The sequence below is a fragment of the Colletotrichum destructivum genome, chromosome 2, assembly GCF_034447905.1.
Source record: "Colletotrichum destructivum chromosome 2, complete sequence".
In the NCBI taxonomy this organism is placed as follows: Eukaryota; Fungi; Ascomycota; class Sordariomycetes; order Glomerellales; family Glomerellaceae; genus Colletotrichum; species Colletotrichum destructivum.
The window spans coordinates 4801619-4827784 of record NC_085897.1 but is presented as its reverse complement, the minus strand read 5'-3'; the positions used below and the strand labels follow the sequence as shown (position 1 = coordinate 4827784).

The window sequence follows — 26166 nt, the reverse complement described above, 5'->3', positions numbered from 1 at the left end:
CGACAAGTTGTGTGGCTGGTGTTCCCACACAATGATTCTGCCGCCGTGGCTGATGACGGCGGTCAGTGGAGCTCTGTATTTTGGCGGCAATGGTAAGAGCTTGGGCCACCGGGCACCATCTGCAGTCAGCTGGCTGGGAACATTCCCGAATGCTTCCAAAAGTCCACAGGAAGGAGCTCATCACTCGCTTTTCTGAGGTACCTACACGTGCATTAGGCAAGAAAGACACAGGGAAGGGAGGAAATCGTTCTTCTCATCCTACCTAATTTGCCTAGGTCTCATCTCACCTTTCTCCAATTCTCACGGGCTGCATCCTTGGCGCTGGTACTCCCGCCGATTGATTCAATTGAAGCCGACCAGACAGTTTGAGCTAACTTGGCCCCTCTCTTCTTCTCATCAATCAGTCGGGCTCAACGTGTTTACTTTGATGGGAATCGCAGATCGGGCATCACACATCTCACAGTCTTATTACTCAATCCGCTGGAACACCGTATGTACCACTGAGCTCCATCTGTTCTGTAATTATGTCCGTGTTTACACTTGGCCAACTTATAAAGAACTAGGCCGGTGTCTTCATATCCAACTCCCATCCTGATCTGCCGAGGCGTCACCGGACTCATCCATCGCCATAATGTTCACTCCCACCGTCGCAAACTCTATCTCCTTCTTCTATGCAGTGGGCAACACTCCTGCTATCAATCTGACAAAGAACCTGCCCCATGGCGTTGATGCCAGCATTCTGCTTCTCGGCTGTGGTGATGTGAGAAATATTCTCCACACCGCGTACAATGAGGACGGCCTTCGTAAGTCGTGAGCTCGCCCCTCTACTCCTACCTTACTAACACGTCGAAAGCCAGCCGCAAGCTCGATATCACGACAAACGACATCGATGAGGCTATCCTTGGTATGATTTTTCCCTTGCTTCTCTATTACTCTGCTCTGACAAAATGAAGCACGTAACATCTTCTTACTGTCCCTCCTTCTGGACAATGGTGCCTCCGGCGATACGCCCTGGAACCTCTACTACAATCTTCATCTTGACAAGGCAGACTTGAGCGTCTTGGCTTCTCATGTCAAGAAGCTCATCTTGGCGTCTGAGTCCTCCAAGTCATGGAAAGCAAGCTCTTACGGCAAGGTCTTTCCATTTTGCGACCAAGCCACTCTGGATGATGTTCGTGCTGTATGGGTTACCTACGACACTGCCGCCAATTCCGACAATCCGTCTGCGGACTCGGCGTCCTTGGTGGCTAACCTGAAGCACTCTCTAGAGGCCAAGAAAGTCGCCTTTGGCGATGGCGTCGCCATCACCGGTCTGCGATCAGCCGCCCCTGTCGCGTTGCAGTTTTCACAGGATGTCATCGAGGCATCGCAGGAGTTCTGGAAGTCTGCCGTCGCGGGACCCAGCGGCGCCGCCAGCAGCCCGAACCCCCTGTTCTATGCCTCTCTATCGAAGCACAGGCTCTTGCACTATGCTACTGATCCCATCCTGGGCTTCCATCTCGCCACTGCTTTCGTCCCCCTGACGGAGAAATCCCCTCTCAAGCCCAATGTGAAGGGCGAGAAGTTCAAAGCCTTCGCCGCCGCAAAGACTCAGTTCCGAGAGTGGACCACCGCCTGCGCGACCATGCTTAGGGCAAAGAGACTGGTGATCCGCTCCGTTGCCAGCGAATTTCTGGCCTTCTGTCACACCCTACAACACTACGCTGCCACGAAGGAGACGTCTGCCGGATGGTATCGTCGGCAGTTCGACGCCCGCGTGCTTGCTCTCGACCCCGACACGTATGGGTCAAAGTCAAACGCCCCGGTGGCTTTCGATGCCATTGACACATCCAATCTCGCTGACCACTTCGGTACTATAAACATTCTCGTGTCGGCGCTGCCTCTGCTCACTGCGCAGCCGTGGTCAGCTCTATTCACCGAGACCCTTCTTAAGACAGAAGACACCACCAAAGAAGCATTTGACAAGCTCCTCTACGGCCACGGCCCTACAGTATCATTGCTTTTGGGAGCTAGCCCTGTTGAATACTGGACCAACGCCACCGCCGTATCAAGCGTCGACGAGATTCTCATCGGCCTGAGCAGCAACACGATACAGACAAGCAAGGACACGCCGTCTCAGGTACACAACCGCGTTACTTGGAAGCAGGCCAAACATTTCTCGGGAGTGAGCTCTAAAAGCCCTCTCAAGATCGATCCGGAGGCGCTGGCAAACATCTTCTTCACCCTGTACCTCGAGATGTTTGCGCATGAGAATCCGATGAAGCTGCTGACCATCTCCAAAGCCTCCGTCACCCAGTTGATTCGAAACACCGCCTATTCCCACTTCCACCGCGGAACGCTTGTATCCCTTTTGCGATATCTCAAGCTCAGACTGTCTGTGGCCGACTTCGACGTCACCTGCAGGCTGTTGATCGAAAAGATCTGTGCCGAGAGAAGCCTCATGTTCACGGGCAATCTCAGGCAGGATTTGTCCCTGCAGATGCACACTCAGGGAGTGTTTTCGGAGCCCTGGCTTCGTCGCGATATCAAGCCCAATCGCAACCTCGGCGGTTTCGACTCGTGGGAGCACGTCCCAGAAGTAGTAGCCGTCAGTCTTGTCGTGCCGCGGTCCAAGTTCGCCAGGGTTTTCTCAGAATCGGATCAGTCGAAGATAAGCTCTCCCACGATCAGAGGATCCTTGGTCTCTGGCAAGGATGCGGATCACAAGTGGCACAACTTCCACGACGAAGTTCAACTCGTCTTCGGCAACGTCGCCACAAGCGGCAACAGGGAGACCAGCGATTTCTCTGTCACCGTCGAAGCGGACCCCGCAGGTTGGCTGGGAGATTCTCCCCTCATCGCGTCCTTTTACGTCCCTGCTGCCGCACTCCAGATGGAACGGAAGACGGCGTATGTTCGTCTGGAGGTCCTCAGCTCCGCCCAAAGCATTGCCGTCTTCAGCAAGACGTTGGGCTCCGAGCTGCAAATCTTCCAGACGACGCTGGACGATGAGGACAACGTATTCATCACCAAGTACATGCCCGGCCAAAGCAAGTATCCCGCCGCCTCCGATGCAGCGGCGGCTGTCGCCGAGTCTGCCGTAGGGACCAACAGTGAGACGGCTTCCGTCTTCACCGCCGACGCGTCCAGTGATCAGAGCAGAGTCGAGACTATCACAGGTCATCTTGACTTTCTCTCCGATAAAGGCAAGAAGCTGCTCGCCGACAAGGTTCCAGTTGTCGTTGAGCAAGCATCGCCTTTCACCGTCAACCTCGTGTTTGGCGACAAGAAGCACATCTACCCTCTTACTTTCCCGGTTCCGGTTGACGCTCGCAAGGCCAGAACACGCATCGCGCGCAAGTCGGCCTACTTTGAGGTCATCGTCCCCTTCGCCGCGCCCCCGACCAAACCAGAGACCAAGACGGCCCTCGACGATTTTGTTTATCCAACCTACCTCGCCAAAAGCTTGTCCAGCACTCCGGCGGACCTCAACACGCCACATTTCAACCTTGACCGTCTCCCCATCATTGACGTCAAAAACAAAGAAGACAGTCGCTGGATTACGACGCTGCTCTCCTTCGAGTTCTCCCTCAGCGAGAGGGCGCTGCGTGATGAAGTCAACGCGGGAAGGGAGGCCTTGTCGCCCTCGCCCCGTCTCAACTTCAAGGAATCCATCTTCACCATGGCGATGCTCTCCTCTGGCCAGCAGGGCGGCCAGACCGGCCTCTTCTGCCTCAACCACCCCGACCGCGGTGGGATCCACATGCTCATCTTCGTATCCGCCATTAGGCTTGACAGCGCCGCAGCCTCCGTCGTCCTTGACGCCGCTGTGATGCCCATGACATTCCCCGTCATCCAAAAGTGCGAGCCATTTTTGCTGCTTCTGAGAGAGCTGCAGATGTGCTCCATCACAGTCAATGATGACGAGCTCATATTCTGGAAGAAGACGCTCCCGGCACTCGCGGAGCGCACCCGGACGTGGAACCACAAATCGTCCTGTGAGTATCGCAAGACCGGCTCCGTCCCTCTATCCTTGGAACCCAACGAGCCGGTCCTCTGCTCGTGCGGCAACGGCAAGTTGCCAGACAACTTCATCAGCCTGCCGGAATGGGACACGGCCGCCAAGCACGCCACTCGAATCGCCATCAGCCCGACCTTTGCCGTGCCGTTAGTCGAGGAGATTGTCGACACAGAACTCTACAAACAGATTGGCACGGGCGCCCCCGCGCAGAAGGAGAGGTGCACAAACTGCGGCAAGACGGGCAAGGACGGCGCCGCGCTGAAAAGGTGCACACGCTGCCGCAAGGCCAAGTACTGCAGTGCCGACTGCCAGAAGAAAGACTGGCGTAAGCACCGCGGAGAGTGCGAGTAGAGTGCCGAGTGACTGAAGGTGAGCACTGCCTCGGCTGGGGCAAAAGCGCAAATAATATTACCGTTTATGGCATGTTGTCTTGACCCTCTTCTCTCGGTGAGCCCGTTGGGGTGCTTTGGTGCCTGGTGTCAAGGCCATTTTATACATATTGACACCGCGCCACACCACACGCTCACCGGTTGCCTAGTATGTTCCGTTTCGCCTCCAGAGCCGAGATGTGTCTGGAAGGGGAAGTCCCCTTGAGTCGTAGGTCTAGCTAGCTTGCGCCAGCTGATATGATCTCAGGTCGCGCATGCGTCCACCACTCACATGCACGTTTGTGCACACTCTGGACACGCTTTCGCAGGGCAAGGCACAACGTGATGCACCTGTGGAAGATGTAGAGGGAAAAGGTAGACAAGAGCACGCATGCGGCTCATTCGGTCCCCATGGTAAGGGGAGCCGGCCCCCTTTGGCGTCCACCAATGATCAGGCAGAAATGCGACAAACTGGTTCGTCGCGATCACACCCTCACCGTTGGATGTGGCTTGGCGTAGCATCATCGCAGCACATGACGATTTCGTCCACCGAAGTCACTTATAACAATGGCTTCCTTCGTTTCTCTTCTATTCCAGCTCCTCCAAACTTCAAAGCCTTTCATTTGCAAATGTCATCCCTGCGAACACCACGAGTCTCTAGAAGCTCTGATCACTCAGGCTTTTCCGTCGTCGGCATTCTCGAGCCTCCATAACTTGAAGAGACCAAATACTACATTGTAGCATTTACACCATCGAAAAACATTTCCAACCCCGGAACAGCATGTGGCTTATCAACACTGAAACACTTGTGCTGGAGGAGTTCACCGACCCATCGATAGTCTCGTACGCCATACTCTCGCACACGTGGCAGAAGAACGAGGAGATCTCTTTCCAGGACATGAACAACCTCGAAAAGGTCAGGCACAAGGCGGGCCACGCAAAGATCGAAAAGCTGTGCGATATCGCCCTGCGCAGGTACGGCTGCAAGTACGCCTGGCTCGACACATGCTGCATCGACAAGACCAGCAGCGCCGAGCTCAGCGAGGCCATCAACTCCATGTTCCGCTGGTACAAGGAGGCCTACGTCTGTTTCGTTTTCCTTTCAGACCTTGCGCCCGAGGCCATACGGGGCCATCCTCCGAGTAACCAAGGCCCGACACACCACAACATATCGGATCTGGGCCGCTGCAAGTGGTTCACCCGCGGCTGGACCCTCCAGGAGCTCATCGCGCCGACCTACGTCGAGTTCTACGACGCCGGCTGGAATTTCCGCTTCACAAAGGACGGCTGGGCCGCGAGGCTCTCGGCCATCACCAACATCGACGTCGACATCCTTATGCTCAAGAAGGAGCTCTCGACGGTGCCTGCGGCGGTCAAGATGTCATGGGCCGCCGACCGCGAGACGACGCGCGTCGAGGACCGCGCCTACTCCCTCCTCGGCCTCTTCGACATCAACGTCTCGATGCTCTACGGCGAAGGTCACCGCGCGTTCCAGCGGCTGCAGGAGGAGATCGCCCGGGAGACGGACGACATGTCGCTCTTCGCCTGGGACGTGGACGTCCCGCCCGACGCGGCCGGCCAGCAGCGGACCGCGGCCCAGCGCTACCGCGGCATCTTTGCAAAGTCCCCCGCCGAGTTTCGCTCCTGCCAGGGCCTCAGGCGGGTCGGCAAGCTGTCGTACAACCCGCCCGAGCTGTCCATCACGAACAAGGGCGTCCGGGCCGCGATGCACCTGTCGTTCGACGGCGACAGCGAGTGCACGATGCAACTCGGCACCGTCGCCGAGTGCTGCTGGCGGTGCCGGGGCTCCCACGTCGTCAAGATCGGTCTCGTCTACGCGGCCGGCGGCTGGGTCCGCGTGCTGCGCAACCAGTGCTGGCAGCAGCAGGACCAGCGGCGGCCGGGCGTCTCGCGACACGTGGACATTTGCGTCAGGAAGCAGGTTTCGTGGGAGGAGAGCAAGGTGCTCGAGCTGTTCCCGCCCTTCTCGTTCCGGGTGTTGCTCGACCTGGGCAAGGACGGCGGCCGGATCGTCTCGGCCGAGCCGGAGCGGCTCTGGGACCCAGTGCACCTCGCCTTCGTTGGCGAGGCGCTGGCCGAGGACTTCGTCGGCGTCGTGGACGTCGTCAGCAGGGTGCCCGTCGAGTTCCGGCTCCGGCTAACGATCTGCATGCTCAAGGGGAAGCCGGCCGATGTGGAGCTGCACGGGTGGCCGCCGGAGGACTGGCTGGCGTCCAATGGGATCGCGGCCCCCGAGACGTCCGAGTGCGATCTTGAGGAGCTCTTGGGCGTGTACCGGGAGTCGGCGCGGCAGGAGAAGCGCGGACACGCGGACAGAATTCGCGCGGTGAAGCGGAAGGAGGACTGGCGCTATCACGACGTGGGCTTCGAGGCGAGCCTGGGCGAAGACCTTCGCGTCACGGTGTCGAGAGTGGTGGAAGCGAAGATGTGATATGTTTTGTTGTCACTGTACGATATATGATGTACTATTCTACTAGATCAATGTGTCCCTGTATGCCAAGTAAGTATCTTTTGGCCAGTGTCCTCTCTCGATAAGCACGCGCGTCTGTGATTCCCCGATCATCATTATAGTGAGCGCGGTGCTCACTTACCTATGAGCGACCCAGCTGTGATTGTTTTTCGGCGTTTTACCATGGCGAATATATCCTCCTGGCCTCCCATGACCTCATGTGTCTTGACACGCAAAACTAGCAAAGAAAATGAGCCCGAACCAAAGATAAATGTGTTTCCAGTCCCTTGCTTGGGTGGTTTTTGCATGAAGCGAGCCGAAAGAGATAAAGGACACGACAGTTGGGCAGTATATTCTTCCGGGACGCTGTTAGAGGATGATAGTCCTTACTATACCAACAATCGTGTCTGTTCCATCGCCGCCGGCTACCTCGACTTTCGGGGTTGGTACGTCCTGCTTCTGGGACCGATTCTGACCCGGCTGCCGGGCATTTCACAGCTCAGTCTTCCTTCGCACCTGGTTCCGTTCCGACAGTGATGGTTGTCGTCTCCTCATAGATCACTGAGAAGACATATAGAATGGGGAAGGGAGGGGACCCCTGCTCATTTAGGCACACGTTAGGGCCATCGATCAACGTTAATCGACGCATTCGGCCCAGGCTTCTCCTCCGCTGGGGTGGGTGAAAATCCCTCAAGAGTCGACCACGCCCGTTCCCTCCGCACCCGGCCCAGCTGAAGAACGAACCTCGAGAACACCCGTCACCATCACCGCCACCTCAAAAGAACTTAAAGAGTTAAAAAATAAAATTAAAAAAAATTGATGAGAAAAACTACTCGAGTCTCCCGAGCGGGCATCTCCCGTGTGTGCGTGCATGCACTTTTCGAAGTCTAGCCCAACCGGGCTGTTAGAGGAATCGGGCTCGCTCTTCCTCTCCAGCGGCAGCCAGACAAGCCCAAACCCCCCAAGAGACCTGCTGTTTAGTGCCTTTCAGACGACCTGCCGCAGCTGAAAAAACCCGCACCGGCGGCGCTTGGCGTTCGCCGAGGCCTAATCGGGAAAATTGCACACAGTACTGATACTCTCTGTACAGAGCATCTGGGCCACCATTTCCCGTCTCCCACTTCCCACATCCTGGCCGGCTGGCTGGCTTCGCTTCAGGAAGGGCTGGCTGCTCGGGGCGTCCCAGGAACGCGCGGCCGCGGGTGGGAAACCCCCCTCTCTCCTCTAGGCTTCCAGCGCCCTCATCGGCCCGCCTTTGGTCGCTTCGGGTATACCAAGCACCACATGCGGACACGCGCAATTTACAGTTCACGAGACGGCAGTGTTTTGATATCTCCCACAAAGTGCGTTCAATATGTCGGTATGGACATGTGCAACGCGGGAGCCCCGCCGATGCAAAGCGCGCGCATATCTCGACAGTTGGCAAATCCCCTCCGTGGCGAAGGAGGGTGGTGATCAGAGGAGTTGATCAGGAGCCGCCGTTCGAGGCCCTGCCCGCCTCGGGGTGGATGACGCAAGAGGGCACATGTACAACGCGTGCCTGACATGCTGGGCGAGATGGTCTGGACCCTTTCGGCCCTCGGGGCGCTCGATCCAACAGCTATGAGTGAGAAACGCGTGGGCGGTGGGTTGAATCGAATCGAGAGGAACACCTTTCACGCGCAGAGTAGATGCCGAATCAATCGACGGATGGCGTCTGTTACAGCCTGTGGGAGATAACACACAAGGCAGCTTGTTGCGCCAGACGTCTCCTCAGGTGGCTGTTATTAGCGAGAGTTGCGGCACGAAGGTCGGCACATGCAAGAAGGTAGGGGGAGATGTGATCTAGAACAGGAACTCTCTCCACACCTCAGCGGTGAAATGCTCCTTCAAAAGTCGTTTGACTCGTTGTGCACACCGGGAACAAGCGGGGGGCCCTTGAGAGTTCCGGCTCGAGGACGTTCTCCTGCAGCCTGCAGGGGGGAAAAGTCATAGGAGGGGCTTTTTGGATGGTTCATCTTACTTGTAAACTTTCAGGGACGTATTCCTGGACGTCGGCCATGTGGTTTGTCGTGGCCGTCCCGTATCCTTCGGCTGAATCGCCGTCCACGGTCGCGAGGCATTCGATGCTACTCCATCGATGGCGCTGCCGTCTTCCCTGTCCGCCGATTGGGGGGGGTTTTGGATACGTAAAAGACGTCGACGTCGGGGAATTTGGTGGCGATGGCAAACGGGCATTTTTTCCAACCCCCGACCCAACCGACATGCTTCGGCGCTCTATTTTAGTCGAGGAAGCGTCATGATTCCCGTCGAGCCCATTTCTTGCACCGTGGATCGTTCGAGGAAATCCACCAAAGAACGAGGAGGAAAGCCCCATGTCTTGCACTTTCAGGCCCGTCATGCGGTGGCGTCCACAACCTGGATCGGCCTATGTGGGGATTCGAGATGCTTCCCAGAAGACAATGTCCAAGGTGCAACATCATCATACATGGAGGCAGAACGGCAGTCTGGCGCAATTAGACATCTGAGACTGGTCTCAACTCTGTTGACGGGATAGTATCACAGTTTCCCTCCAAGCGAGAGGGCTGTCTAAGAAGATGGTGGGCAGTCGTCGCCGCCGCCGCCGCCCGCCCCGCCCCCCCTTGGATATAGATGACCACAGCGTCCGGAACATGGTGCTGATGTAAGTAGTGCTGGAATCCTCGAATGGAGCAAATCTCGCGCCGCCACCTTCGGCACGGCGGGTTCGGGCCTTGGACGAGGGATGGGTTAATCATAGTTGGAGCGAGGGAGCCGACGGGATCTGCAACAGGGCCAGGCCGGGTTTTCGTAGATGAGGAGAGAGAAAAGATGGCTACGACTTTTGTTCAGTCAATTCGACCCAAGGAAACGCCAAGTTGGACGCCGTCGCGAGCCGGCACTGTCAACCAAGACCCGGGGGGGCGTGCCGGCCTAGAACTCGATGAGGAGGCGACGCGAGAGCATAAAAGAAGAGAAAGAAGAAGAAAAGCCAAAGGGATGGATGGGTCGCTGGCTCCTGAATATCTCGATGGCTCCGAGGGGCCGCGGTCGGGGCTCCATCCGGCGTTCACAGGAAGGATTGAGGGCGGCTTGACAGGTCCCCTTAACGCAACTGGCCGAGCGGATGGCGGTTTGAACTATCAGAAGATGGGACGACCGGTGTCAGCGAGGGAGAGGGGGTGCCAGCCTGCGGTGCGCAGTGCCTTGCTTGGTATTTCTTGGGCTGCTGTTGTCTCTCTTGGAAATCCCTTGCGCAGATGGGAAGCTGAAGCCGCCTGAGAGTGTGTCCGCAAACCATGACTCAGCCTTCTCCAGAGCATCCACAGCGAAGACGGCATAAATGCGTGGATTTGTGCTGCTGGGATAGGATTGCCCCTGGAGCGACGCGTCCCTGGACTCTTGGACTGATGGGGAGGAGGTCCGAGTTCCTGGAAATAAACACAGCAGACTCGAGAGTTCCCGCATGGCGTCGCAGTCAAAAAAGAATGGAGCCTCCCCCTCGTGCGGCGGTGTTTGCTTTCCCTGGTCGGAGGAGGAGGAGAGGGAGGCCGCAACTTGTAAGCAAGGGAGTGTCCGGGAACCCGACTCGAGAAAATGAAGCTCGGGGGGAGCGGGTCATCGGAGGGGAGACACACCTGGATTTGAATGCTTCTACGCGCGCCGGGCTTGCGATTCGCCGAAAAGAGTTTTCTCTCTGCCGGGCTGGTTTATTCGTTGTTCGTATATCTGCATCCGTACAGATAGTGTAACAGTGTATCCGTAATACTGTAATCAAGGCCTGTCGCCCGATAGGAAGGAGTCAGGGGACCCCGTTGGAACGCTACCAAAGCTTCATGACGAATCACGGCAGTACCGGATGCAGGCGGCATCGTTGCTTTTCTTGGAGGATGACACCCTCCATTGGGGCCGCTGGTAAATCAATCAGTGGCGGGAGTCCGTCGTGTTGGGATTCTGTCGAGAGTTGCTTCTTTTGCCCTTGGTTGTTTGAGATGGTGGCAGATCTGAGATCGTGATCGGTTGAAGAGAAATCCACACAGGACTCGAGAGTAGCCTCTTCAAGTCTTCACAATGGCCAGGGATGGACGCTGCTGCATCTCATGGGGTGTCGCACCTTCATGCGAGGTCAAGTGTGTCGCCTGAAAAGCCTCCCCAAATCAACACAAGACGCCCTGGTTTTTTCTCTACCTCAGTGTCGAGTCCCTGAGACATGCCTCCGAGGGCTGTGCCTCTACGGGCTCCTCTACCTGAAGCCTGAAGAGCGCTCTCTCTGTCGGGAGTAGACACAACGTTGGCCGTTCTTGTCCCGCTTCTTCTTCTTCCTCCTTCTCAAGATGCAGCCTGGCTCTGGACAGACATCCAATGATCCAATGCCATCTCCCTCGTCCTTGCCAACCTCTCGGCGGCCGTCTAGCCTCCAATAGTGTCCGCTGGATGGAAATAGATTATGCTTGGAGCTGGCCTGACCCCTCCCCGGGCCACCCATGCCGGAAACCAGAACGGAGCATTCGCACTCTCTCTGGAGATCTCAATCATTTATCATCTACCTGCACGGGCACAGGCTGCCTGGCGCGGTATGGTTTCTCGATTGATTGCTGAGGCTGTGCTGGACAGAGCAAATATCGGTCCCGAGCGCGAAAAGCAAGGCAAACCTAGGGCCATTTGCCCAAAAGTCCACTCAGTATCCGTACAGGCGACTAAGGACAAGCTTGTCGATTAAGCGTCGTATGAATACAGAGTACAGAGTACACCTCTCTCTCCTCTCCTCTCCTCGTCCTGGGACGACTGGGACTGGGACTGGGACTGGGATATGCGCGTCTGATCGATTCCAGTTGGCAACACCCTCAGATATGGAGTCGACGCAGCTGCTCAGGTAGACTGTAGTGTATCGTCTCCGTGGGCGTCCGTCGGGCGAGAGACGAAGAGGCTGTCCCACCATCGTCTCGCTTGCCAGCCTACTTGGGGGTTTTTAACTGAAATTCCTCCCCGGACGAAGCGCGCGCCCGAGAAGCAAACAGACAAGTAGTAGACATGCATACACAGCGGCCATGCTCCTTCGTATCAGTTGGGCGACCAGGAGCCCATCTTTTATTCTTCTGTCCGATGCGAGCCACCTGCATTGTCAAGTGCGCAATCCTATCGCATGGTACGGTGGGCGCACACCCACACACCCACAGAGAGAGAGATAGACATTCTTGACAATCCAGACGAGCCGGCATGTTGCTGGCTGCTGGCTGTTGGCTTTCTCTCTCTTCGAGACTGCAAGCCTTCCCCAAGCCTCTTGGCCCGGCCGCCAATTTCTCGTATCCCGCCCACATGGATGATGCGAGGAGGGGGTGTGTCTTTATCCCATCCAATTTCGCATATGCTGTGGTCGTGCCGCGTGCACGCAGCGCGCAGTATGCAGCACGCACACAGCGCAGTACCCGCAGAAGTGACAGGTGAACACTGGACGGGAAACGGCATGTATTCCAACGGGTCGTGGCATCGCGAGCCAGACTGAACCAGGCAGAGTGGCCGGCCGCCAACCTGCCTCATTACAATCTGCCTCATTAGCTGTCGTACAGAGTACTGTGTGGATATGCAGCAGGCTGTAGCAACCATACATCCGGGGGAGGATCCCGTCTCAGTGCGCCACAGACAGCTTTGCCCCCCCTAGGTGAGGCCTTCCTCGTCTCCGTCTCCTCGGCCGTCTACTGCCTGTCCACCGTTGGCTGGCATCTTCGTTTCGCGTTTCGACTTGCGACCATGGGCTGCTCCTTGGCGGGTTTCGTTTTCACGAATTGTCGTCTGGGACGACGGACGACCTGAAGGCCTTGTCGCCGTCCACCGACGGTGGTGATGGTGGTGATAATGATCAAGCAGCAGGAATAGTAGTAGCGGCGGCGCCAGTAGCAGCAGCAGCAGCAGCAGCAGTAGGTGCATACCATCCAAGCCATTTTCTCGCTCAGTCCGCTTTGAACAGACAGTCAAATGTCGCCCAAGATGCGTCATTGCCACTGTCAATCAATCAGTCAATCAATCAATCAATGACTGCGCCGGCCAGTGCTGCAACTATACTACTGCAGCATGGGGGGATCCAAGCATTCGTCCGCCCAAAAAGTCAGGCGGGAAGGAGTAGAGTCAGGAGAAGGCCGTTCGTCTCAACATCAACCACCCCCCGAAGAAAAGAAATGGCCAGAGAAAAGGGGGCACGGCCGAGCGAAGGTTCATCCTGCCAGCCAGGTAAGAAAAGGTAATAAACCGTGGCACCAGCGGCGGGGGAAAAGTGCAACGGACGCCCGGTGCGCCGGCGTCACCGTTACCGTCGCACCAGCTGGACGGGGTACCTGATTCTGTACGATTCTTGTGGTGGTTCTGGGACGCCTATCGGTGCCTTCAAGTGTGTGCGTGCTCACTGTGACTGTGACAATCAGTGTCAAACAACGGGCGGAACAACGGGCGGCGGGAGAGAGCCAGGACAAGACGTTGTGTTGTCTTCATCGACAGGGTTGCACGGCAGACGCCGCACGCGTCGGGAGCAGCGAAGCATCCCCATTCTCTTTACTTGCTGGTATCATTCGAGCAACGGCAAAACGGTTGACCGTTTGAGCCATCGACTACCACTTGACAGTACAGTTGACGAGCGACCGGCGTTGTCCGCTCCCTCCCCTTCACAACTCTCACAACTAGATGCCGCGATTCACAAATCGGGCGCCATCAGCCGTGGTGTAGCAACTGTGTCAAGTTATCCACTGCCTCCCCCTTTTCCTTCTGTGCACAACAGCCGAGTTATGAAAGGCCCGCGCGCCATATTCCACCGGCGATACACGCCCAAAAGTTGGCCGAGGGTGTGTTGCATTGGTGAAGGATTTAATCGGAAAGTGGATTCCACCCCGTCACTCGAGCAGTAGACGGGCCGGCGAAATGTCATGTACTAGCAACCATTTCGAAAGTTATAGTCAACGCCTTGTGGCTCACCAATGAGACTAACGCGATGCTGACATCCGAAACCGTACACGGTACCTCCAGCCCCCGATACGGCCCATGATCTGCACAGCCAACTGCGCCCCTGACGGTAATTCTGGTTCCTGGATTCTGAACCGGGAACACCCCAAACATGGGCCCCCCGTCGCACCACTGCAGAGACGTCCAATCGAAGCCGACAATGGACGGCAAAGCAAGCCACGCCCGCCCAATGGAAGCGCATCAGATGGGGTCCCTTGCCAGCGGCGTGTCGAGTTGAGGTGCCTCGCTGTGGTGGACTTAGTGTTCACACCCACAGTCCTACACACAGGAGGTACATAGTAGTGTAAGAAGTTGTGCACACACCGGATGACAGGACGGGAAGGGCAAAATCTTGCCATGGTGAGGATACCCGACCTGGAAGCCTAACCCAGGGCAGCCCTAGTTCAGTCTTCACATCATCCACATGGACTGGATTGGACTGGTCAGCACAAGACGCGAAAGAGAAGAGAGAAGAGAGAGAGAGAGACGGCGAGAAGAGAGATAGCGAGACGGTTTAGAGCAAAAAGGGGTGTGTCTCTCCTTGGCTCACACCCTCCCGAGACCCCCGGGATGCCGCAAAGTGGACTCGTAATCTCGCTTTCCCTCCTCATCTCAACCCACTTGCTGCTCGTTTCCCTCTTTTCAACAAAACAAGCCATTCCCTCCAATTCCCACCCGCTGTCACTCGTTCATTTCCTCCCCTCCCCCCCCTTCGAGTCTCTCTCCCGCCTAGTTAGTTACTCATCTTCAATCTCGCCAAGGTTCTGCTCTTCCTTTCCCTTGCTCATTTGCTCCCTCTCTCTCCTTCAATGTCATTTACTCGGTGATATCCTCTTTTATTTTCCTTAACAGCCAAAAAGAGGACCCTCGAGGGAGAACGCAGAGGAGGCTTCGCTCAAGCCCAATACCACACACACACGCCTACAGCAACGCACACTTGAGAAGACTAGGAGGCCGTATGTGCCCGTACATTCATTAGGACTCGCCTTGTTTCCCGCACGACTCGACTTCGTCCGACACGCTCGCTCAACGGCACCATCTCAAAACCACCATCGATCGAATCGACATTCCATCGACCGACAGTTACTAATCGAACGGTTGGGATTGCGAGGACGTTTGCTTGGATTTCGAAAAGGCTTGGAAACGCTGGTTGGCCGACTTGAACCGCCCGATTTTGCATCGAATTCCCCCCCCTGAGATCCCGCGTTCGGAATTCGGAAATCTCACGATAGGCCACAACTAAGCCAACACGACGACTGCTGTATTCGAATCGAGACCGACCTCTATTCGACTTTTCTTTGACCTCTCTTTCTTGTTTGATTCACGCACTCGTTATACCCTCGCAACGTCTTATTCCACAAAATGAAGAACTCGGTAGCCGCCCTGGCTGTCCTGGCCTTTGGTTTCGCCTCGGCGCAATCGGCCACAAGCAGTGCTCGCGGAGTCCAACAGCCCAGTACCGCTCCCGCACCAAGCGCTCTCACGGCACAAGGTTGCTTCAACCGAAACGCTACAACATGGGAGAAGTATACCCCCAAACAGGGCATCAGCAGTGGATCTTGCAACGACGAATGCAAGCTTGTCCAAGAGAAGAACGTCATGGCCCTCAACGGCGAGGACTGCTACTGCGGTGACTCGTATCCGCCCCTTGCTGCCGTCGTCGACGACAAGAAGTGCAACTTCCCTTGCCCCTTCTACTCCCAAGAAGCCTGTATGTTTTCTCCTCCCTTCTTCCCTTCAACTGAAATGATGTTACGAAGTTGAATATGTTGTTGTTGGGTGCTGACTTCTTCGACACAGGTGGTGGTGTAGATGGTGGCATGTTTTACTCTGTCTTCAACACGGGTCTCAAGCTCGTTGTGCCCCATGATGAGGTCGCATCTTCAACCTCTTCAGCCGCCAGCAAACCCACAACGCCGGCGACATCGGCCGGCGGTGCCGTGGAAACCGTCATCGAGACGCCCGTACAGTCGTCAGCGCCAGCCTCTACCGATGACTCCAAGAAGGGCGGTCCCAACACCGCCGGCATCGCTGCTGGCGTTGTCGTCGGCGTTGTCGTTGTTGCCGCCATCCTCGGCGGCATCTACTTCTTCATCCGCAGGAGACGCAATGCCGAGATCGAGGAGGAGCACCGCCGCAACGCCGCCGTCAACGCTTTCATCGGCGGCCCCAAGCCTCCCAGCAGCAGTGGCATGTCCATGAGCGACTCCCGCATGGATCCTACCCTGGCGCACCGACGAATGAGCGACGGCAGCATCGCCGACAACCAAGACTACTCGCGGAAGATTCTCCGAGTAAGTGAAGAGAGACAAAGAGACACCACCCCTCGGATGAGCTGAAGACGAGTTTGATGCTAACCCGACCCATCTCTAGGTTACCAACGCATGAGCACCTCTCGCTTCTCACGCACGTCATGACGACGAACGACTTGGGCCTCTGGGCTAATCAAAATACCTATTTCTTCACAAAACATTCTGGCATCCATGGCGTTTAGAGGTGTTCAATCTACCCGACGCTGGCTCACTCGGGGACGTCCTCCGAAAGCGAGTGTCCGTCGGATTTCATATGTATCATGGTCGTAGGGAACATATCTCGGATTTACGATATGGGTTTTTTTTCTTGCCTGCGTTGGATTCATCTCTCTATCTCTCTCTCTTTGTCCATGGGATCTAAAATCCGCCGTCGGCCACGAAACCCCCTATGCCGTCCACTCCTTTTGCACTCCATTTTAGAAAAACTTCTTGGATATCGCCAACGGGAGGCCCGTCTCGAGACGGAAAACAACCCCCTTCATCTCTAACCAACTCCCCTGCCTCATAATCGCACTGCCAACCCCTCACAATCAACACACATCACATACACCCATACACACACGTAACGTCATCGGTCTGCAAACTATCCCCTACTGAGGTTTGTTCACTTTGAACAATATCATCTTACCCTGGGGATTGGCCTGTCCGAGATCTTCGTGTACACTTTCGAAAACAAAGAAAAACAAAACGGCAGCGACTAGGGGAGAAACAACCCCCCTTTTTTTAACGACATTTGATGGAAAGAGTCGCAACGGAGTATGGTGCCATCACGCCCTCTCCCATCTTGTGTGTATAGTACATGGCCCCTCATATTACGCGGCACGCAGGAGTCTCCCCGAGGAAGCTATACGAGAACGGGCATTTATCCGAATGATACTTCTTGGATAGCACAAGACGCCCTCGGGGAGCTCGTGACGGCCCACGCGAGGGCAACAACTTGTTTGGGAGTGTCGGGGCAAGTTCTTTTGGGCTAGTTCATCTTTGGCTCCTCCCCCCCATCCGAAGGGGAGTGAGAAAGGCCGGAGGAGGGCCCTGTGGTGTTGAAATTTTCCCCCTTTTGATAGCGTGTTCGATTTACTGGGAGAAAATGTGTGTAGTAATCGAGCATTCAATGACCTCATAGTATCACTGGTTCTCGGGTCTCCTTGAACGGACTAGTGATGACTTGACAAAACAGACACCGCCGTGAAGTTGCCTGCGGTAGGACAGTCCCGACACCCGCTTCTAGGGCCGGTGACACCCGAGCTCCGAGTTAACAGCCCCGAGTACTTTCATTTGTATGCCTTGCGGTCCACATCTTGCTGCTCCGGGGAAGTGTTCAGTTCGGGGGGAGGGAGGAGGCCGCGGAGCGGCGTGCCATGTGTGAGGTCACCTGACGTTATGAAGGGCTGAGCTTTTACCTCTCCCCTGGGCGGGCCTCTTACCATAAACCCACCAGCAGGTACGGTACCCATTCCAGAGAAGCCCCGAATCGACGATCCTCGCGAAAACAACAAGTCTGCCTTGGTTGCGAGTTTTCGCCTCCAATTCTTCCCAAAGGAAGGGGGTTATGGGAGGGGGGGGGCCTCCCAGCACGTGGAGATCTAGGAAGGGAGGGAAGTGGTTGGCTGGGTCCAGGACAAGTCGAGAGACGGTAAGGGGAAAACGAGGATGGGATTGGACGTTCGGGGACCATTTTTTCCTAGTGGCTATCGCTGAGTCCGAAGATTGGTCGCTACTCCCTCTGCGGTGTGGGTGCGCTGGGGAACGTAAAACGGAGAACGCGTGTGTCATGTTTAGGGCCCCTGACGATCAATCCTCGGGGCTTCCCCCCCCCCCCACTCCCTCCTTTCCCTCCATTCTTGTTTATGCTTGTGTCTATGTGGTGTTCGAGGTGTTTTGGTTGACGGAACAACCCAGACGGCATCAATCAACCCATTTGACACACACGAGCAAAGGGGAAACCAGCAACTCCTCAAGTAAATATCCACAATGACCTTTGGTAGGCAACTGGTTTCCGCTGTTGGAGAAGCGAAGTACACTGCAGGGACTGGTAAAGAACCGGGTGCCACAGGATGAGGCTGAGTACTGTGGAGGAAGGGACCCTGACGATTGACTCCCTCGGGCTCAACTCTCCTGGCCTGACGCCATTTTCGTATGCCCAAGCCAAGATTTTGGCTTGGACAATACAGCACTGGGAGGCGGGGGTTTAGTCTCGATAGCAAACTTGGCAGGCCGGCATTTCGATCCACATGGCAATGAGCAAAATCCCTACCGCGCTTCGTCCGCTCGAACCGTAGTTACAGTGAGAGTATACGTGGGTTAGACTGGAGTCTTTTGCGGCTGGCTGACGTTGGGGAGTTGCAGCAGCGGATGACCCGTTCTGCCTGTGTGGAGTCGAGCATCGGTCTATGCGTACGGGAGTTTCTGCTGGCTGGTGCTGCTTGGTATCGATTCTTCCTGGAGCCTTGTCCTTTTCCCATGCGCTTCCCCGGAAACCGACGGAATCCTTCCTCGATAAAACTCTCCGGCACCCGATCCGCCAGGTCCCATGGACTTTGTCCCAAGTGCCAGGTTCCTGTAGTGTCGTACCTCGTGCGCTTGGGATGCCGCCCTAGGAGGGGGGCTCCGGGGATGAAACACCTTGTCTTGTTCTCAAAGGAGACGCAAGTTGCGTGGGATCCCCAATGTGTAGCAACGAATGTGAGAGACTATAGGTTGACGTTAGTCTAAGCGTGTATTGACAGGGTATAATGAGACGCAGGGGCGGTACAGTCATCGGTATCTGGAGTTGCTTGCTCCTTGCCGCCTCATTTGATTCACTCTTGACACAATCATGAGATACCCACCCCCAATGATTGGCGAGACCGAGACTTTGCATTAGTATGGACTTCTCTAATCATGTTTGTTTGATATTAGCATCAAGCGACGAAAATAGCTAAGCATCACTAGCTCAGAGCACAGTTGATGTCAGTTTCAACAAACATGATCTAGAGTCACCGAGGCCGTTCGCTCCCAAGCCTAGCAGGTTGGTAAGTGTTCAAGAAGCCTGTAATATACTGAGTTTCTATGACGACTTGTTACCCAGTTTGGCGGTCTTTGAGTATCCGATCGTACACCGATCGTCCACGTGAACTATGATTGACTCAGTGACTGTAAATTGGGTCAATAATGTTTTCAAGGATCAACGACTGTAACAGTTATCAATCAAGCGAAACAGGAGCAACTAGAACCATTAGGCTTCAAAGTTATTCACATTTTTTAAGACGATTTGCACTATCCTTCCCATCATGGTATCAATATATGACCAATGTCAGCCCATTCAGTCCCATCCGACGTGACTTCTCTAACCAGTTCCCCGCGATGAAAACAATACCTTACCTGACTCGACGCCGTCTCAAGTAACAACTCACTCTGGGAAGAAGTCAAGATATGCGGTTGCCATCGTGAGGTAGGCAATGTCTGTGTCAGAGTCGACTTTCAGAACATCGTGAGGAGTCTGTATAGACTACGTTGATGTTGGACGAACCATCCATACGCAAGAAATAGGTGTCGACTCTCTGGAGTGACTCCGACGCTCCTGCAACGGAAAACGCGGCAAAGGTACCGCCCTCAGGCAGCTCGACAGATGGGACTCTGCAATACGATGGCCAGACAACAAATGCTTTGCGTGTGCAGTCCAAGTGAGAAGAGACATACATATCTATCGGCCACGACATCGCGTAGCCTTTTGCCAGCTCGTCGGAGCCAAGGTCGGGTACCACCGCAACCAGACGAGCGTCCGTCGACTGGTAGAATACCCCGTACTCCCCTGGACAGCCATCTTGCTAAAGCTGGCCGACAACGGCACCAGGGCCAGGTGGCTGGCCTTGATTCCGAGCTTCTTCGCGTCCCACTCCGCCACGGGGGAGAACTCGTTCCGTAAACGGTTGCGCACCTCGAAGAGCTTGCCGTCGCTCCCCTGGTAGGTCATCAACGGCCAGTACGCGCCGATGCTGCTGTTGGCGCCGGTGCCGAGGGCCATGCGCTTGATGCTGTCGTCTTTATACGAGGGGGTGAGCTGCTCGTTGATGCTGATGCCGAGGAGCCGCTGGCGGTCGCTCGTTTACAAGAGCTCGATTTGTGCCCGTAGCACATCTGACTTTTGACTGCAGCTTCGTCGTGGCGTTCGAGATCGACGTTGGGCTTGGTGTACTGCCAGGGCTCGCCTCGTTCGTCGGTTGTGATTTGTCGACCTGGGATGGTGATCTTGCTTTTTTCGCCCTGCCTCCCAAGACGCCTCCTACGATTGATGCCACGATGACCAACACCAAGGGAGCCAGAGCCGTTTTCTCCTCGATTTTGTCATTTGTTCGGCCGGCTTGATATTGGCTTCGATTTAACCACTGGTATCTCTTCGGTGTCGATGAGGTGGTATTCTATCTCCTTGTTGTCATCGTGGGCGTATTGGTCGTTGACGGTTTGCAGTCCAGACCAGTCTTCCAAAAGAATTAACTGTTCGTGCGGTACAGCTTCCAAGCCAGCTTGTTCTTGATACCCTCGCATTTCTCGGGCGCCCCCGCGGTCTGTTGGTTGTGAGTGTCAGTCAGATCACTATCGAGTGTCGTCTGGGTTGGATTGCGCATCATGTGAAATTCGCACTCACACCGGCCATAGACATTGTGAGCGTCTACAGTACGAAAAGGGCTCCACGCTAGCGTCCGTGATATATGTCGAGAGAAATTCGTCAAGAACTGCAAGAGTTAGACAATATCTTCAACTTCAGCAGCCCGCTGAACGAGTGTGGCAGACTCTCCAGGCTCTGCAGAACAGGCCTTTAGTCATGCCTCAGAAGCCCAACGTACACGATTTGATTCGTCTCGAGGGCACGGCAAGGCTTTTTGGGCCTGCTCATCGTGCCTCAAACCCCCACAAGTCTGCCAGGTTGGGGGCGCGATCACAGGGGTTTGATGCATCTTGGGATGATAGCCAAGAAAGAAGTAGCTGTAATCTCACTCCAGGCTGATACAGAGGGAACTTTTGTTGAGGCGAGCGAGAGGCGTTGTGTGTTGGCAAACGAGGTTCGGACGTGCCTACTTTCCTGCAGAGTTCACGATGATAGTGTTAACGACTCGTGGCGTTAAGGTAACCCTTCGACAACGCAATTCGAACCTACGTCCTTAAGCTTGCAACATCTAGTCCCTCTTATTACACTGTACTGGAGGCTTATCTTACTCTAGTAAAAGCTGACCGAACACCACTTTACAAGGTCCCCTGCCGTCTGAACTGTGTTCGGGGACAACTCCATTTCGTTGGGTCAGGCGTATCTCTTGATTTTATTTATATCGTGCTTGGATTTCATATTTGGCCATTTTGAAATTGAGTCCGGTAGGTTTCTAGTGCTTCATTACCAACAGACAGATATAAAATGAGTAAGTTCTTCCACTCCTACTTTGGTCTCGGCTTGGTTCGATTGTGCCTAGGTTTCTGAGAAGAAAGGGATGGTTGTGCTGACTCGATTGCGTTGAACTACGCTTTGTTCAGGATTAAGCTTTTTAACACGTCAGTTCATCGGTCTGTGTTGATATCACAGTCTCAGAACAAATAGTGCAAAGTGGCGATGTGTAAGAAGGTTCAAAGCGAAGGGGAGCTCCTGACGAGGACAATGAAGACAGATTTGCGTAGTCTGATTAGTCCATCCAACCTCCATCTCCACTTTCTCATCGGAACCAGCTGGGCATCCAACATTGAGTCAAGGAGAGCCAAACAGTTCTGAGAAGTAGACTCTTTCTTTTGAAACGTTACAGTCTAGGATTAGCAAGATGACCGCAAGTCGTATACTTGTGAGACGTGACTACCAGTAAGATCAAGTGAGTACTTGAATACTTAAATGTTTGTAACAAAGTTTAAATAAATGTAGAATTCTGTTTGAAAACAAACACTGAATCCTTAAGAGAAAAGGCCCTAAGACCTGTCTTTTTCATCCTTCTTTTCCTAAGTATTAATCACAGGTGTATCAAACAAACAGAATTCGGGTCCGAGGTTCTGCTACTCGACCACGGGGTTGATATATTGTTGGCAGCCTAAACGGCGGGAGCCGAGCGTTGACTGGGGCTTCTCGGCCCTGTCTCGGCCGCTGACTAAGAATAAGCAAGATGCAACTTGAAGAAGATAGTTATGAGGCGTGATCGGTGAGTGGCCAGGCCAGCACGAATTGAGGGCCAGGAGCAAAATCTGCTGGCGGAAATGCAAATCCGTCACGCTAAGCCTAGGTTGCTTAGCTGCACTGGGAAGTCAAAATGAATGATTGTATCTTTTAAAGAGGCAGAGTGCTACTCTAGAGGCAGTTTCCTTTTCGAAACTGTTGGCTGATGAAGAACTCTGGCTGAGGTATACACACTTTTACGCTGCGTTGCTGACACGACGGACGAATATGCAGTATATTTCGCCTGCAAGCTGTTGAGCCGCTCGGCCATGATAATAGCATCACCCTTTTTTAGTTGATCCTAAACTGATCGATATGGCTTCGGTCTTTTGCTCAACAGAGAGTCTCGCAGTCGCAGGTTGCTCAACGATAAGAACTCTTCAAGACGTAAAGTACGCCATTTGATTTGCAGTATACCTTTTGACATCAGGCTGTTTACGGCGTGTTCGATCAAGGTAGGATACAGCTGGAATGTGCTGACATGGAATTGCGGACTAGGCTCCTGTGGAAGGTGACATGATTTTGTTTTTGTATACTCATGCTTTCTACTCGTTTCGCTCTTTAGGACATGAGGCAACCGGCATTGTACACACACACACACACACACACACACATAAGACGGGTACCCCGTGGAGAGCAAAAGTTTCCGAAAGGTCCAGATGTTGGTATTCTAAACGCTATCAAAAGTGATATTAAGCCTACTTTTCTTAAGTAGCCCAGCTACCTTGGTGAATGGTAGAACCGTGATCATGTACCGACCGTCAAGGCCGTACGTAGCCCCCGCCCCGCACCCCCTAGCTAAGCCTATGTTCTAGACTCCGTTTAATCGGCACACACTCATCCCCAAATGGGTTCGTCACGGGGAATTTGGGGCATGGCGCGGGGCAAGGCCTGGGCCTGGGGCGCGGGAGGGATATCAGACTTCTCCACGACCTCCGAGCGCGGAACCTGGACCTTGGGGCTCTCCTCGGGCTCGCAGATGTTTGTGTTGGGCGCGGGTTTGTTTTTGCAAATGAGGCCGCCGCAGCAAGGCTTTTTGGTGTCGGCGATACTGGTGAAGCAGAAACCTGTGGAGTTGGAAGCCGTCAGCATCATACAATTGAGCAGGCTAGTGTAGCCTGTGGAGGACCTGGGGTAGGGAAAGGGGAAGGAGAAGTGGAAGGGAAAAGGAGGAAGATGCTCACCTCCGTTAGCGATGCACTGTCTCTTCACAAGTCCAGCGTCGACGCTGATGGCAGAGGCGGCGCCGATGATGGCAACGAGGGCAGTCAGAGTGAACTTCATCTTGGAAAAGGTGTGTGGTTGTACGTGTGGCCGAAGCGAGTGGCGGATCTGTGTGATGTGTCGGATCAGGAGCGAATGTGTTTGGTAAAGAGGGACCGGTTGTTTTAGGTTGCGATATTCTAGAGCGTCTGAAGAGTGGCAAGAAGAATAGCAGATCAAATTCTCGTAGGATATCTAGAGATCTTATATTTCGTCTGGACGCCCTCATACCTTGGACCGGTATCTCGTCTTGGTATCCCGTGTAGAGACACAATACGGGCCTCACCATATCGTGGCTGTGACATTGCCCACTGTATCAGATTGCAATCACTCTCTCCCGACGACCCGGCACTCTGGGAGGCCAAGACGCCAGCGTACCAGTTTCACGCTCGTTGTATCAAGATGCGACAGTAAGGCAAGTCACAGGGTCACGCCTGCCTCGACGCCAGCCCCAAGTTCGTCACAACTAACCCCGTCATGCTCTCAGGGCTCCTAGTACAAGCCTCGGGGTAGAGCCCCACACACTTGTTGGTTCTCTGGTATTGATGGTTGGCTGAATTAGAGTTTAGGAGGGCTCTAGCAGAGAGGTTGCAGGGAGACAGATGGGGCTTCGGGTCTACACAGTAGGCCGCTAGATAGAAGGTCGTCCACTTGTGCCAGGAAGAAGGTGGGAATGACGGTACAATTCCATGTTGTACGACGTCGTCTGAAATCAAGTTGAGACGACGACCGGGGCAGCGATCCCACCGGACGGACTCCGAGGGCGGCCGTCAAAGCCGGCAAGGTTGTCAGCCCTGATGCGTCGACGGGATGCTTGCAGATCATAGGACTATACTGTACATACGGCAAACCAATCGGCAGGTAGCAGACGACTTTCCAGAAGGACCGATGAGTCCACGATGAAGAAGTTGATAAAACACAATACCATCGGTCCTCCCGACACCGCCTGAAGCCAACCGACCCGCTACCCACTCATCGAAACAAAGGCACCGCAGTCCCTGCCCTCTCTGTTCAGAACATGAGTGGTATTTGAACCCTTCCTCGAGACTGGGTTTCTTAGTCCACCACGAAGTGTGAAGACACAGCCGGGGAGGGCACCCAAAGCAGTTTTTCTCGCCTGGGGCTGACCGTAATATTACGAATCCCAGCAAGGATAAACAGTACGATTGCCACCGATACAACAGGTCCAGAAAAGCTGTGTGATTTCGACGGTTGATAGTTTTCCTACCGGTGACAGAATCCATCTATCTGATTGTGTGGTCTAAAAGTAGCCTCAAGGGATAGCCGTACACTGCGTCGACACAACCCAAGCCGAGCTGCCCACCAATAGCGGTAGTCATGATCCGTGACCCGTTGGGTTTTCAGGCGAAGTTTACTTGTTGAATGCTGTGATGGCAGTTGCATGACATAAACATTTACCCTGATCTCATTCGTACCCTGGGCAACCTTTCGGTCTCGGCTGCATGGGTGCCCGCCTGGCTCTCCACTTTCCACTTACCCCCCCCAGCACGATTCATGGACTACTACGACACGGTTTTGGCAGTGGTGATGGCCGAAATCAGTGTGGGTGATTTTCAAAACTGTAATCCGGGTAAGCGCTGGGGTATGGACCACCTACCTCATTGTCCATTTGCAACACGAAACACCAAAGAAATGGAACAGCGCCTGGGCCATATACCTTCTCAACGGGCTCGACCTCGAGGACTCTCCCTGACTTGGGCCATTTCCCCTCGACGCAAAAGCTGCAGTGTCGAAACGTTTTCGCGATGCCATCTTGAGGAAGGGGGGATGTTGATGAGGTGTTCAGTGGTACTCAGTTTAAAACCGTACATCGTATACCCCAAGTTGTGATTATGATACGACGGGTAACAATTTATCCATATCAGGCGGTTTGGAGTTTAAGATCCACAGCTGGCGTGTATGTATAACCCAACTAGCACTTGTCTGAGTGTGAGGAGTGCCAGTGGTTAGATCGAGGGGTGATGGACTTTGCCTGCACCTGCTTTGTACGTTGTACTGACTACAGGACTACCGGTACATCATAGAGCCGGTTACTGTGAGATGGATGGATGGTGCGCCTGGGGAGGCCTGTGTTGTGTCGCAAACTCTCACGATGTACAGGTACACGCTGATTACCAACGCTTCATAGAACTACCGGTTTCAGGGATCCGAAGTTGCCTCTCGGGTAGGTCAGCGCAGGGTCCTGGCGTGTCAGAGTTGATTGGACTCACGCCTCTGCCGCCGGGAGGTCTGTTAAGTCTAAATGCTGTTTCGCAGAGAGGTAAAAGCCTACCGGGAGGGCCAACTCTTAACACTACTGTCAGAAAATCGGGAACATCTGAGATCGGATCGCGTGACGAGCTTCAAACCGCAACTCGGGTGATTCTTCCATTCCCACTGGGCCGTTGTGTCTCAATTGGAAAAGCCAACTTTGAATCAGCCAAATCTCAGTTGTCCCGCCGGCGTTGCCTACTTGACAAACCGTCCTCCACAGGAGACGTCGAGCCCTTTCGCTTGCCAATCGCCAAGTACATCGTACACGCCGCTTGACTCTCATCCGACGGGCATCTGAATTTGACCCAGAGTCACGAGTCATGACCGCACCC

The 26166-nt window shown here is 54.6% G+C and overlaps 6 protein-coding genes across 6 annotated transcripts; 4 read left to right on the top strand and 2 right to left on the bottom strand.

The window, feature by feature from the left end:
- Positions 1-579: 579 nt before the first annotated feature.
- On the top strand, positions 580-4484 carry CDEST_03667 (Putative Zinc finger, MYND-type, transcription factor DEAF-1). Its single transcript, XM_062919826.1, has 3 exons — positions 580-803; positions 854-904; positions 954-4484. Exons 1-3 carry the CDS (start codon positions 632-634, stop codon positions 4349-4351), a joined length of 3621 nt encoding a protein of 1206 aa, XP_062775877.1. The 5' UTR covers positions 580-631; the 3' UTR covers positions 4352-4484.
- Positions 4485-4889: 405 nt separating this feature from the next.
- Positions 4890-6904, top strand: CDEST_03666 (Putative heterokaryon incompatibility). The gene has a single exon (XM_062919825.1). It carries the CDS (start codon positions 5150-5152, stop codon positions 6818-6820), a length of 1671 nt encoding a protein of 556 aa, XP_062775876.1. The 5' UTR covers positions 4890-5149; the 3' UTR covers positions 6821-6904.
- Positions 6905-10134: 3230 nt separating this feature from the next.
- CDEST_03665 (uncharacterized protein) lies at positions 10135-10587 on the top strand (the record flags this gene model as incomplete). The annotated part of the gene is made up of 1 exon (XM_062919824.1): positions 10135-10587. One exon carries the CDS (start codon positions 10135-10137, stop codon positions 10585-10587), a length of 453 nt encoding a protein of 150 aa, XP_062775875.1.
- A 3892-nt stretch (positions 10588-14479) lies between these two features.
- CDEST_03664 (Putative carbohydrate-binding WSC) lies at positions 14480-17442 on the top strand. Its single transcript, XM_062919823.1, has 3 exons — positions 14480-15533; positions 15623-16116; positions 16196-17442. The coding sequence occupies exons 1-3, from the start codon at positions 15185-15187 to the stop codon at positions 16208-16210; spliced, it is 858 nt and encodes a 285-aa protein (XP_062775874.1). The 5' UTR covers positions 14480-15184; the 3' UTR covers positions 16211-17442.
- Positions 17443-19816: 2374 nt separating this feature from the next.
- On the bottom strand, positions 19817-20773 carry CDEST_03663 (uncharacterized protein; the record flags this gene model as incomplete). Its single annotated transcript, XM_062919822.1, has 3 exons — positions 19817-20213; positions 20623-20678; positions 20759-20773. The coding sequence occupies 3 exons, from the start codon at positions 20771-20773 to the stop codon at positions 19817-19819; spliced, it is 468 nt and encodes a 155-aa protein (XP_062775873.1).
- A 2198-nt stretch (positions 20774-22971) lies between these two features.
- On the bottom strand, positions 22972-23714 carry CDEST_03662 (uncharacterized protein). Its single transcript, XM_062919821.1, has 2 exons — positions 23482-23714; positions 22972-23364 (listed from the first exon to the last, which is right to left on the bottom strand). Exons 1-2 carry the CDS (start codon positions 23579-23581, stop codon positions 23135-23137), a joined length of 330 nt encoding a protein of 109 aa, XP_062775872.1. The 5' UTR covers positions 23582-23714; the 3' UTR covers positions 22972-23134.
- Positions 23715-26166: the final 2452 nt, after the last annotated feature.